This window comes from Corylus avellana, chromosome ca3, assembly GCF_901000735.1.
Source record: "Corylus avellana chromosome ca3, CavTom2PMs-1.0".
In the NCBI taxonomy this organism is placed as follows: domain Eukaryota; kingdom Viridiplantae; phylum Streptophyta; class Magnoliopsida; order Fagales; family Betulaceae; genus Corylus; species Corylus avellana.
In genome coordinates this window covers 15,932,444-15,945,170 of record NC_081543.1, presented here as the reverse complement: position 1 = coordinate 15,945,170, position 12,727 = coordinate 15,932,444, and the positions used below count along the sequence as shown (strand labels likewise).

General features: G+C 41.2%; 1 protein-coding gene across 1 annotated transcript in view; it reads right to left on the bottom strand.

Annotated features, from left to right (window-relative positions):
• Positions 1-3,564: 3,564 nt before the first annotated feature.
• The window catches only part of LOC132174196 (uncharacterized), a 9,413-nt gene continuing 250 nt past the window's right edge, over positions 3,565-12,727 (bottom strand). Inside the window, exon 2 of the mRNA XM_059585888.1 lies at positions 3,565-3,945. Coding sequence (XP_059441871.1) covers positions 3,565-3,945 — 381 coding nt within the window. The remainder of the gene's footprint in view (positions 3,946-12,727) is intronic.

The following is a 12,727-nucleotide window of genomic DNA, read 5'->3' as shown; positions in this document are numbered from 1 at the left end:
TTTGCCGCATTTATTGCGCGCGTATCTAGGGAAATCCTTTGGTATCCTTCGTTCTTATCTTTACTTTATAAAATCTCCTTTCTTATTTTGCACTGAGCTTTTGCAACATTTGTTCTTTTCTGCTCTGCTCTTTCTCTTCTCTTTTGTCATTTTACGGCTATGTCTCAAAAAGAAGGATCAGGGTCCGATGGTGGTTTGGGTAAAACTTACCTAGCCTTCTGGAGGTCAGATTTGACCTCGGCTGATGAGGGCCGAGTCAGATTGGACTGTTATATCCCAAAAACGGTGAAACACCGTTTTGATGACGAGAGGAAGGGCGCCATCGTGGACGCTGGGAGCCATGAGGTCTGCCTTTATGAAGAAATGTTTTGTGCAGGCCTCAAGCTTCCTTTCCCCGAGGTCGTCCGTGAGCTTCTCGGTCGCCTGAACATAGCTCCCCATCAATTGGTCCCCAATGGCTAGAGGATGTTTTTCGCTTGTGTGGTTGTTTGGCCCATGGCCCTGGGAGAAGGAAAGAGCCTGACCGTTCTGGAATTTCTCTGGAGATATCGACTCCAGAAGAATCCAAATAGTGATGGACTATATAGTTTCCAGTCGAGAAGAGGAAAACTCTGCTTTATGGATAAGACCTTCACTAGTAACCATGGGTGAAAAAACAAGTACTTCTTTGCGCAGGGGCCATGGGAATTTGCTCCTGGAGAGAAAGCGGAGGGGCCGAGAGTACCCCGGGAGACGACTACCCCCCATTTGGGTCTTCACAAGACTTTGAGCTTGTCGGAGGAGGAGACGATCCGAGTTAACATGGTTTTGGCCTGGACTCAGAGTCATGAGTCCGCCATGACCTTCAAGAGGCTGGTTACGACAGGGGCGTTGAACCGCTATTTATATGCCGAGAGAGAGGATGTCGGTGGGTCACGGAAGAGACCATCTCGCTTGGCTGTTTATTTGGGCCCTTCGGCAGCCAATACCCGAGGCGCTACCCCTCGAAAGCCTACACTTGACAAAGGTAAGAAGAAGGTAGATGAGTCTCGGGTAAGGGAGGCTCTGCACTTGGTTGATGAGCCCGAGGAGCGTGAGGCTCCTCAGTTGAAGAAAAAGAGGCTAGTGAAGGGCAAGGGCTCTGCTGTTGAAACCGAAAAGGGGAAGTCCCTTTTTGCTGACCTCTTGGCCGCTCGGAGGAGGGTTAACCCAGAGCCTGATGTGGCTCCTGTAGCGGCCTACGAGAACATTCTTGCCAATCATCCAATTGCTGCCGCTCCTTAGGCGGCGACTCCCCTGGAACCTCTCGGTGCTGTTCCTACTACTGCTATCCCTGTGGGGTCGATATCACAGGTCCATTCGGGCCCCAAGATTCAGCATCTCTTGGTAGACCTATTTTCAGATAGTTCAGTAGGGATGGAGCCGAAAGTGAATGGACCGCGTGCCGAGGTGGGAGAAGTGAGGCCTTGGGTCTTGTCCCCGATAGCCGAGGAGCAGCCTCAGTTTCTGACTCCGGTGACTGAGGCCGTGTCTTGGGCCCCGACCCCGATTCATGAGGTTAAGGCTGGCACTGGTTTCGAGGCTTCCTCTCACTACTCCTTGGTGAAACCTCAGAACGTTGGATGGATTGTGGAGAAGCCCCTGTCTCGATTCAGTGGACAATTACTGGGGAACCCATTTCAAGCTTTGGTGGAACTGGTTCCCCAAGATAGCTTGACGGGCGAACGAGACATCTTTGCCAAGGGTATGGCAGAGTCAATGTTATTCAATCAGTTGTGTGTAAGTATCACTCTTCATAGGGGCTTGCTTTTCGCCTGAGTTGTGTTATGTTTGATTAACTTTGTTTGTAGTAGGGAGTTATGAAGTCAGTGGTCTTACACTGCTACTTTAGGAAGTTTTTCCAAGAGTCCGCCTCAGAATCTGAGAGCCTCCAAAGCAGGCTTGCAGCTTTTGAAGCTGAGAATGCTAAACTAAAGGATACGCTGGCTCAGCTGGACAAAGAGCTGCTCCTTTTCGGCTAGTAGTAGTCGGTGTCTCAAGCTGAGTTTGCACAAGCCGAGTCCCGGGTCTCGGCTTTATCTTCTGAATTGCAGACCCTTCGTGTTGATCACTCGAAGCTCCAAGAGGATCATTCCATCGTAAAGGAGGATTTGCATCAACTTGAGGAGAAGCACGCAGAGGTTTTGGAGCAACTGAAGGCTTTTCAGGCGGAGGCTGCCGGCCAAAATACTAAACTTGAAGAGGCTATCAAAGGCCAGGCAGTTGCAGAGGAGTGACTTAAATTTTTCCGGGGAAAGCTTGAAGAGAAGAAGCTACGACTTAAAGAAGCCGAGGCCCGATCCTCCAACTATTTGCAGCAACTGTCGTTCGCTTCCTGGACGCGGGATAGTGCCTGGGCCGATGGGATCATTCTTGGTTTTAAGACCTTTCGGTCACGGGCCAAGGATCCTGCTCGCACCATTGACCTTGACACGGTCAAGCCTGAGACCATTCCTGTTTCTGACAAGGCTTTAAAACAGCTTATTAGTCTCGAGTCAGATTTGATGCCCAATGCTGAGGGGATCGACAGATTTGCCCATCAGCCATTTTTGGGTTCTGAGGAGCCCTCAGGTGACGAAGGGATCACTTCTGGTCATGGTGCCGAGACCCCATTTGCTTCTAAGGCTCCATCTGCAGACCCCAAGGAAGGCTAAACTTTTTCTTTTGACTTGTAATAAAGTAGTTAGTGCATTTGATTCCTTTGTAAATCACAAACTTGAGATTTTAACGAAATATGTTTTTTCTTTTTGAGTAACTAGTAATATTTTTCAAACACACCTTTTCTCGAAGGATTTATGTTTTTGACAAATTACTTTTATGAAGTTTGTTTAACCTTTTTCGAGCATACCTTTTTTTTGAAGGATCTCCGCTCTTGACAGGCTACTCGTTTCACTTTCTTCAAACACACATTTTTCGAAGGTTTTACGTTCTTTACCAGTCACTAGTTTAACCTTCTTCGGACACACCTTGTTTGAAGGTTTTATGTCCTTTACTGGTTGTTGGTTTTAACCTTCTTCAGACACACCTTGTTCGAAGGTTTTACGTCCTGTACAGGTTTTTGGTCTTGAGAAAGTTCTAAATTTTCCTGAGGGCCTCTCGGCCGTCTACCCTGAGGGTAATTTGATTTACTTTCCTTTTGAAATACTTGAAAGGTGATCGAAACTTCAGGAGATTCTTTTTATTTAATCAAAATAAAATGTAATGAAAATTACAAGGAAAATAAGAATCAAACAAGAATCACCTTACTGAAATAAGCTAGATAAAGTATTTTTTGAGGTGCTCGGCATTCCACGGCCTGGGGAGTGCTTTTCCATCCATGCTCTGAAGGTAATAAGCTCCTACCCTTCTGCATTCAATCACTCTGTAGGGTTCTTCCCAGTTTGGGGCTAACTTTCCCTCGGACGGATCTTTGGTGGCAATGGTGGTCTTGCGCAACACCAGGTCCCCGACCTTGAAGCTTCTGTGCTTGACCCCTTTATTAAAATACCGAGCCACTTTCTCTGGGTACGCCGACATGGTTACTTGGGCCTGGTCCCGTTTCTCTTGTTACAAGTCTAAATGTAGTTTGAGACCCTCATCATTAGTCTTGGGATGAAAAGTCTCGACTCGGTAGCTACCCAATCCCACCTCGGCTGGTATGACTGCCTCAGTCCTGAAAGCCAAGGTGTACGGGGTCTCCTCGGTGGGTGTTCTTTTCATTGTTCGGTATGCCCACAAGACTTCTGGAAGATCGTCCGCCCAATCACCCTTTCGATTTCCAAGTTTCATCTTCAGAACTTTGAAAATTGTCTTATTGGTAGCTTCTACTTGCCCATTTGTCTGGCGATGAGCTGGAGATGAGTAGTAGTTTCTTATATTAACCTTTGCACACCATTCTCGAAATGACTCGCAGTCAAATTGCTTCCCATTATCAGTCACAAATGCATGCTGATAAGCGCCGAATGTTGCACACTCAAGCCCCTTAATTTGCATATGTTAATTCCATAGTGTTGTTATTTGTTTGGTTTTGTTTTGTTTTTGTGTTTTCAGGTTAGAAATAAAGATGCAATTAATTTCATTGATTTTGGGCTTAAAAGCATACTTTGAGATGATTAAGCTTAGCCAATCATAACAGAGGACCTATATGTTGTGGTTAAGTTTAATCAAATAAAGGGATTAATTCGAAATTTCTCAAATCGGAGTCAAAATCGGATTGGATTCAAATTTGGATTCTGTATACATCTCGGTATTTTAGCGATAACTTTCAGGTCAAATATCCGATTGAGGTGATTCAAGCGGCATTGGAAAGATAACTCAAATTGCTACAAATCATTATGAAATATAACTTTCCTAATTCGGAGTGCCACAATGCCAAAAGCGCCCTTCAACAGATGAACGCAATTTTGGGCGAATCCTATTCCGATTTGGACTTAGGTTTCCTTTATCCTAATTGGACTTGGACTTAAATCTCCGAAATTTCTAGGATTACTAGGGCTTCTAGGACTCTCCTAAGCCCTATAAATAGGCCTCTAAGCATTGATAAAAAGGACACACCACTTCCTAGAGTTAGAAATCATAAAATTGTCTTTGGAACTTAGAAGATCATGAGCGGCTAAACCCCTTTGTGGGGTGTTGACATAACCCTATCCAAGTACAATGGTTTGATTGTATTTAATTTCTAGATTTTCAATTTATTCATGTTGATTGTATAACTATGAGAATTGCTACCTTTTGATTATGTTCTTAATTATTAAATGCAATTGTTCTTAAATTCCAAAATCAATATTTGTGAAATTCTTTTCTTGTCTTAGAAAGTATTTTACTTTTATTGATTTCAAATCATTCTTGTTTTCTGTGATGATGAGGATGATGGTTATACAATGGGTTTAATTGACATATGATCAATAGTATTTGATAGGCCATACCTATGGAAGACGGATTGTACTACACTATAGTTTAGTGTAATTTAGGTAGACAGTCCGTGCCAACCGAAGATGGGTTACACTTATTCATTGATTGTGTGTATCCTATTAAAGAATTTGATAATTTATACCTAGGAAGATGGGTCGTACTGCATCTTAGTGGTTAGGTGGACGATCTGTGCCAACTGAAGATAGATTATGCTTATTCTTTAATAAGGTAGTTTCTTGTTTATTTACAACATGCATATAATGAATTTCTGGAATTAATTATGATTAGCCATTGTTGTGCGGATAGAGGTGAAGTCAATACCCTACACTCTCTCTTATTTTAAATCTCTTTTATTTTCATGCACTTTTAAGTTTTAAAGAAAATCAAATCAATTCTCTTTTTAATTAAGTTAATCTTAATCTTTCGAATTTTGAAAATAAAACCCCTACAATCCTTGAGGTTCGACACCCTCTCTATAGCCATATCCTACAAAGATTTGTCCTATTGCGAGTGGTTATTTTAATAATAGATATTTTTTGTCACAAAAATACCACATCACATGTGGAAACCATAGCGGCATATCACGTTCTTCCACAAGAAACGTTCTATGCTTTTGGCTGTTATGTTCACTAGGGCTTCTACTTCTGCCCATTTGGTGAAGTAATCCACTGCTACAACCGTGAACCGCACATTCCCCTTCCCACGAGGGAGTGGTCCGACTATATCTACCCCCGATTGTGAGAAAGGCTATGGCGAAGAGATTGAACTTAAATCTTCTGGGGGTTGATAAGCGCCGAATGTTGCACATTCAAGCCCCTTAATTTGCATATGTTAATTCCTTAGCGTTGTTATTTGTTTGATTTTGTTTTGTTTTTATTGTTTTCAGGTTATAAATAAAGATGCAATTAATTTCATTGATTTTGGGCTTAAAAGCACACTTTGAGAAGACCTAGAAGATATGGTTAAACTTAACCAATCATGGTTAAGTTTAATCTAATAAAGAAAATGATTAATTCGGAATTTCTCAAATTGGAGTCAAAATCGGATTGGATTCAAATTTGGATTCTGCATACGTCTCGGTATTTTGGCCATAACTTTCAGCTCAAATATCCGATTGAGGTGATTCAAGCGGCAGTGGAAAGCTAACTCAAATTTCTACAAATCATTGTGAAATAGAATTTTCCTAATTCGGAGCGCGCAATGCCAAAATCGCCCCGCAAGATAGGAACGCAATTCTGGGCGAATCCTATTCCGATTTGGACTTAGGTTTTCTTTATCCTAATTGGACTTGGACTTAAATCTCCGAAATTTCTAGGTTTCCTAGGGCTTCTAGGACTGGCTTGCTCCCTATAAATAGACCCTTAACCTTCAAGAGAAGGTGTGCTTAGTCTTAGATACAAAAATCTTCTTGGAGGCTTGACCAGTTGAAGAGGAGATAATCCATGGCAAGAGGCCATCCTAGCACCCCGATGAGCGGCTAAACCCCTCCGTGGGGTGTTGATGTAACCCTATCCAAGCACAATGGTTTGATTGTATTTAATTTCTAGATTTTCAATTTATGCATGTTGATTGTATAACTATGAGGATTGCTACAATTGATTTCTGTTCTTCATATTAAATGCAATTGTTCTTAAATTCCAAAATCAATATTTGTGAAATTCTTCTCTTGTCTTAGAAAGTATTTTACTTTTATTGATCTCAAATTATTCTTGTTTTCTGTGATTATGAGGATGATGGTTATACAATGGGTTTAATTGACATATGATCAATAGGATTTGATAGGCCATGCCTAGGGAAGACGGATTGTACTACACCCTAGTTTAGTGTAATTTAGGTAGACAGTCCGTGCCAACCGAAGATGGGTTACACTTATTCATTGATTGTATGTATCCTGTTAAAGATTTTGATAATTTATACCTAGGGAAGACGGGTCGTACCGCATCTTAGTGGTTAGGTGGACGATCCGTGCCAACCGAAGATAGATTATGCTTATTCTTTAATAAGGTAGTTTCTTGTTTATTTATAACATGCATAGAATGAATTTCTGGGATTAATTATGATTAGCCATTGTTGTGCGGATAGAGGTGAAGTCAATACCCTACACTCTCTCTCTTATTTTAAATCTCTTTTATTTTCATGCACTTTAGTTTTAAAGAAAATCAAATCAAATATCTTTTTAATTAAGTTAATTTTAATCTTTCGAATTTGATAACAAAACCCCTGCAGTCCTTGAGGTTCGACACCCACTCTATAGCCGTATCCTACAAAGATTCGTTCTATTGCGAGTGGTTATTTTTATAATTGATATTTTTGGTCACAAAAATACCACACCAATTTTTGGCGCCGTTGCCGGGGACTGCTTAATGGTTTCATTATCTAAATTTAAGGATTGATTTTAGCTTAATAATTTATTTTTCTGTTTTAAGTTGCTAATTTTAATTCTGTTGTGTGTTTGGTTTTTATTTTTTTAGAAACTGCAAACAGGTCCGTAAGCTGCCTTCTCTGTAACTGCGATCGAGCGCACCCTGCCGTGCGATCGAGCGCACTTACGACATCCTGCAGCCAGAACCCTAAAGTGCTCTAAGGCCGTTTGTGAGCTTATTTGTTTCTACTTTAGCTTAATTTTTTTTCCTGTTTTCTTTTTAATTTCTGTGTAGTTTATGCTAGGTCGTCGTTCTTTATCTTTTCCATTAATTTCTTGCGACCTTGAAATTGAACGCACTCTTAGACAAATTAGATCCCAAGGGTCCCCTAATTTGCTAGAAGAACGTTCCACTGAGACCATGGGAGACGGTAATCACGTAGCTTTGCATAATCACGTAGCTTTGCAGGATCACTACCTGCCAACCACTTACACTACTCCCACATGTCTCCGGTTGCCAGAAATTACGGTAACCCATTATGAAATTAAGCCCAGCACCATACGGAGTTTACCTTCTTTCTTAGGGCTTAGCACTGAAAATCCTTATGACTTCCTCAGTGACTTTGAAGCAATTTGTGATACTACTAAAATGAATGGATTCACTGAGGATGCCCTAAGGATGCGTCTTTTTCCTTTCTCCCTCAAGGAAAAAGCCAAACATTGGTTTCAATCCTTAACACCTAACTCTATTACTTCTTGTGCTCAATTACAGCAAGAATTTCTTAAGAAGTATTTTCCCATAGGAATGACCAATGATACTAGGAGAGCCATCACTACTTTCTCCCAGTATGAGGGAGAAGATTTCCATGAAACTTGGGATAGGTTGCAGAGCTTGCTTAGATCATGCCCACACCACGCTGTCCCAAAATGGCAGCTAGTGCAGTGTTTTTATGATGGCCTGACCGAGTCCAATAGAAAAATGGTAGATGCATCATGTGGGGGGACATTCATGTTAAAAAGCGAAGATGAAGCATGGTCTATATTTGAAAACTTGAGTAACAATTCTCTTCAGCAGGTTTCCACCAGACGGAGGGCATCAGCACCTAAAGCATTCAAGATGGAGAGTTTGTATGAAGCAGGCCATTCCCCAAACATGGCCAACCAAGTGGTTGAAGCTATCTCCAAGAAGCTAGACCAAGTTCTGTTGACTGCCGGTTTAGCTCCTAATGCTGCTCACACACACACTGAATCATGCTTATTCTGTTCCAGTCCTATGCATCAGGTAAACAACTGCCATGTTACTAGAAATTATATTGATATTGCACATGAGCAGGTTAATGCAGCTTTCTCCCGACCGGGTAATGATCAGTACTCCAATACCTACAACCCCGGGTGGAGAAATCATCCAAATTTCTCGTGGGAGAAATCAATTCGGGCAACTCAGCCCCAGGGCCATACAATCAAGCTCAATCCAACAGGCAGCCCTACCAACCTCATTCCATTTACCGGCCTCCACAGCAGCACTACCAGTCTCCATCAGAGTCTAATTTTGAGGATCGAATTCTAAAAGTAGTGAATGAGCTAACCAGCGAGATAAAGCAGTCAATCAAATCTCAAGAGGAAAGAGTAAACTCACATACCCACTCCATTGCCAAGCTAGAAGCTCAAGTCGGACAACTTGCCAATGCCCTCAACATGAGGGAAGAAGGAAAGCTTCCAAGTCAGCCAGTGACCAACCCTAGGGGACTATACATGGTAGAAGGAAGCACATCTCAACTGGAGCAAGTTCAAGCCGTCACCACATTGCGAAGCGGAAGACTGGTTGACAATCATGTGGAAGAAAAGAAGGATGAGCAAATTGAGGCCCCACAGAATCTGCATCAGGACAAGGGTAAGCAAGTGAGCAATGAGGTTTCGCCATCTTCATCATCTACTCCTGAGGTACCATATGAGCCTAAGGCCCCTTTCCCAGAACGTCTCAAGGCACCTTCCCACTTCGGGAAACAAGGAGAAAAGATACAAGACATGATGGAAACCTTCAAGCAGGTTCAAATCAACATCCCACTCCTTGATGCCATCAAGCAAATTCCAGCCTATGCAAAATTTCTCAAGGACTTGTGCACTCAAAAGAGGAAGAATCAGAAGCACATTCCCAAGAAGGTCATTCTCACCGAGCAAGTAAGCTCTCTGATTCAGCATAACGCTCCAAAGTTCAAAGACCCTGGAGCGCCTACAATTTCGTGCGTCATCGGAAACACTGAGATTGAGAGAGCTCTCCTCGACTTAGGAGCTGGTGTTAATCTGCTTCCATACTCGGTATATCAGAAACTGGGCTTAGGGGAATTGAAACCGACAAGTACTGTCTTGCAATTGGCTGACCGCTCAATCAAGAAACCCCGTGGGATTGTGGAAGATGTCATTATCAAGGTGGACAAGTTCTACTACCCAGTTGACTTTATAGTTATGGACACAGAACCGGTCTTAAATCCAGAGAAGCAGATTCCAGTCATCCTTGGGCGTCCTTTCCTCGCCACAGCCAATGCATGCATCAATTGCCGGACCGGAGTAATGAAGATCTCCTTTGGGAATATGAAGATCAGACTGAACATCTTCAATGCCTTCCAGAATGCACCTGATCAGAATACATGTTTTTTCTTGGATGACATTGGAGAAACTGTTGCAGACCAACCGCCTGATCCTCTATCTGAAGTTCCATCATGGAGCAACCCACCGAAGCCTATGCCTCTCACTTCAAGTACTCCACCACCTGATGATAACCCCACAGGGGACATATTTCATTCAAGGGTTGCTGAAGTTGATTTCATTGGGGTGGAAAATTTTTTGGCAAATTCCTTGGCTACCCTAGTTTTTGAGTACTCCCATAGAGACAAGAGGTTGATCATGAAACCAGTTCGGGACAAACACCCTAAACATTGTCACGGGGAGCATCAAGACCTACTAGCTGAGAGAAGCAGTTTTGGGATGTTAAGAAGAATCCTCTTCCTTGTGGAGTGCTACATGATCATAAAGAAGAAGGGATGGAAGAGCTTGATTGGACTTCTGAAGGATCGAGGTAAGATCCTTCGGGACTCGGACTTACATTGAGAAATACCTCCTAGGATCAAGTGCAGGCCCTGTGCGCTTGACCCTCCACTCCACCAGGGCATATGATCTCCATCCAGGTTTATTTTATCCATTGTTGCTTCATTCTTTGTTTATCTTTTTACAACAATGTGTGCACTTGATTGGTATTTGGTTGGAGTATCACTTTATTTTTAGGACATGTGTTTTTGCATTCAAGTTTGGGGGTATGATATGCCCACATCTGCTCATTCAGGTATTCCTATACTCTTGATCTTATTCTTTAGTTCTATACATACATTGGGGACAATGTATGATTCAAGTTTGGGGGTATGGAAAAACAAAACACGGTCCATTATTATTGTTATGTCATTCTTAAGCATATGGTTGAGCTTTGATTTTGGTTTGAAATTCATTGGTAGGCTTAAAGTTGTGAACACATGATCATATGACGTAGGAATTTTGAGTCTTACTACTTACTTTTTGCAACATGAGATATTTCTTGTTTCAATTTAAATTTATCTTGAGCACACTAACACATGTCTGTGAGGTATGAATTTTGAGACCAGTTATGTTTGTTTTCAATATCTTGAATTCTGTTAGGTGACATATTGGGTGAATAACTTTGGCATGCTAAAAAAAAAAAAAAAAAAAAAATCAAGTTTGAATTTTTCGCTGAGTAACCGGACCTCTTGCCTCATTAAGCAGTGAGTGTTCGCGTCAAAAAGTGAAATTTTTGGATTGATTAATAAAATGGCTAGCTTAGCTTCGTAGCCTTTTTGACTCGAGTTAGTAAGTCCTTAGGGGTGTCTTTACACCTAGTGCCCTAAAGCCATTTGGTTTGGGAGACATTGGCCTAACACTCGATACATGGGTCAACTAGAAAGCTTAAGGGAGCTAAGCATTGCAAAGCCTACAAAAAAAAAAAAAAAAAAAAAAAAGGAGAAAAAAATGTATGCCTTGGTTGTTTCATTTGATATGAAGTCCAATAAATTCTGAGATGTTGATTCATTCATATTGGAATTATTTTGAAGCCTCATGATTATGTGTTAGTTCACTTTGCACTAATTGAAACTTCTTGTATCTCAATCTGCCATTGGTAAGTGATTTGACTTGTGAATTCCTTGAAATTTTGAAGATGGAGTTTATAATTTTAAGCTTGCTAATGAATGAGAACCATTATTTTTGTGATACTTTATCCTTTTGAATGACATAATGATGACAATGTTTGTGGGTATCATTCCTGGAAAACCCTCACGAGACTTCACTCGTCCACTAGGGAATTCCTAGGGGTTTAAAAGGCTTGTTGCATACGCTAAATGCAATCGTATATCCCACGAAAGATGGATTTATCTTTTTGTTTTTCAGTTTATTTTCTGTTTTGTATTGCTAAGGGACTAGCAATATGTAAGTTTGGGGGTGTGATAAGCGCCGAATGTTGCACATTCAAGCCCCTTAATTTGCATATGTTAATTCCTTAGCGTTGTTATTTGTTTGATTTTGTTTTGTTTTTGTGTTTTCAGGTTATAAATAAAGATGCAATTAATTCCATTCATTTTGGGGTTTAAAGCACACTTTGAGAAGACCTAGAAGATATGATTAAGCTTAACCAATCATGGTTAAGTTTAATCAAATAAAGGAAGAGATTAATTCGGAATTTCTCAAATTAGAGTCAAAATCGGATTGGATTCAATTTTGGATTCTGCATATGTCTCGGTATTTTAGCCATAACTTTCAGTTCAAATATCCGATTCATGTGATTCAAGCGGCACTGGAAAGCTAACTCAAATTTCTACAAATCATTGTGAAATAGCATTTTCCTAATTCGGAGCGTCGCATTGCCAAAATTGCCCCGCAAGATAGGAACGCAATTCTGGGCGAATCCTATTCCGATTTGGACTTAGGTTTTCTTTATCCTAATTGAACTTGGACTTAAATCTCCGAAATTTCTAGGTTTCCTAGGGCTTCTAGGACTGGCTTGCTCCCTATAAATAGACCCTTAACCTTCAAGAGAAGGTGTGCTTAGTTTTAGATACAAAAATCTTCTTGGAGGCTTGACCAGTTGAAGAGGAGATAATCCATGGCAAGAGGCCATCCTAGCACCCCGATGAGCGGCTAAACCCCTTCGTGGGGGTGTTGATGTAACCCTATCCAAGCACAATGGTTTGATTGTATTTAATTTCTAGATTTTCAATTTGTGCATGTTGATTGTATAACTATGAGGATTGCTACAATTGATTTCTGTTCTTCATATTAAATGCAATTGTTCTTAAATTCCAAAATCAATATTTGTGAAATTCTTCTCTTGTCTTAGAAAGTATTTTACTTTTATTGATCTCAAATCATTCTTGTTTTCTGTGATTATGAGGATGATGG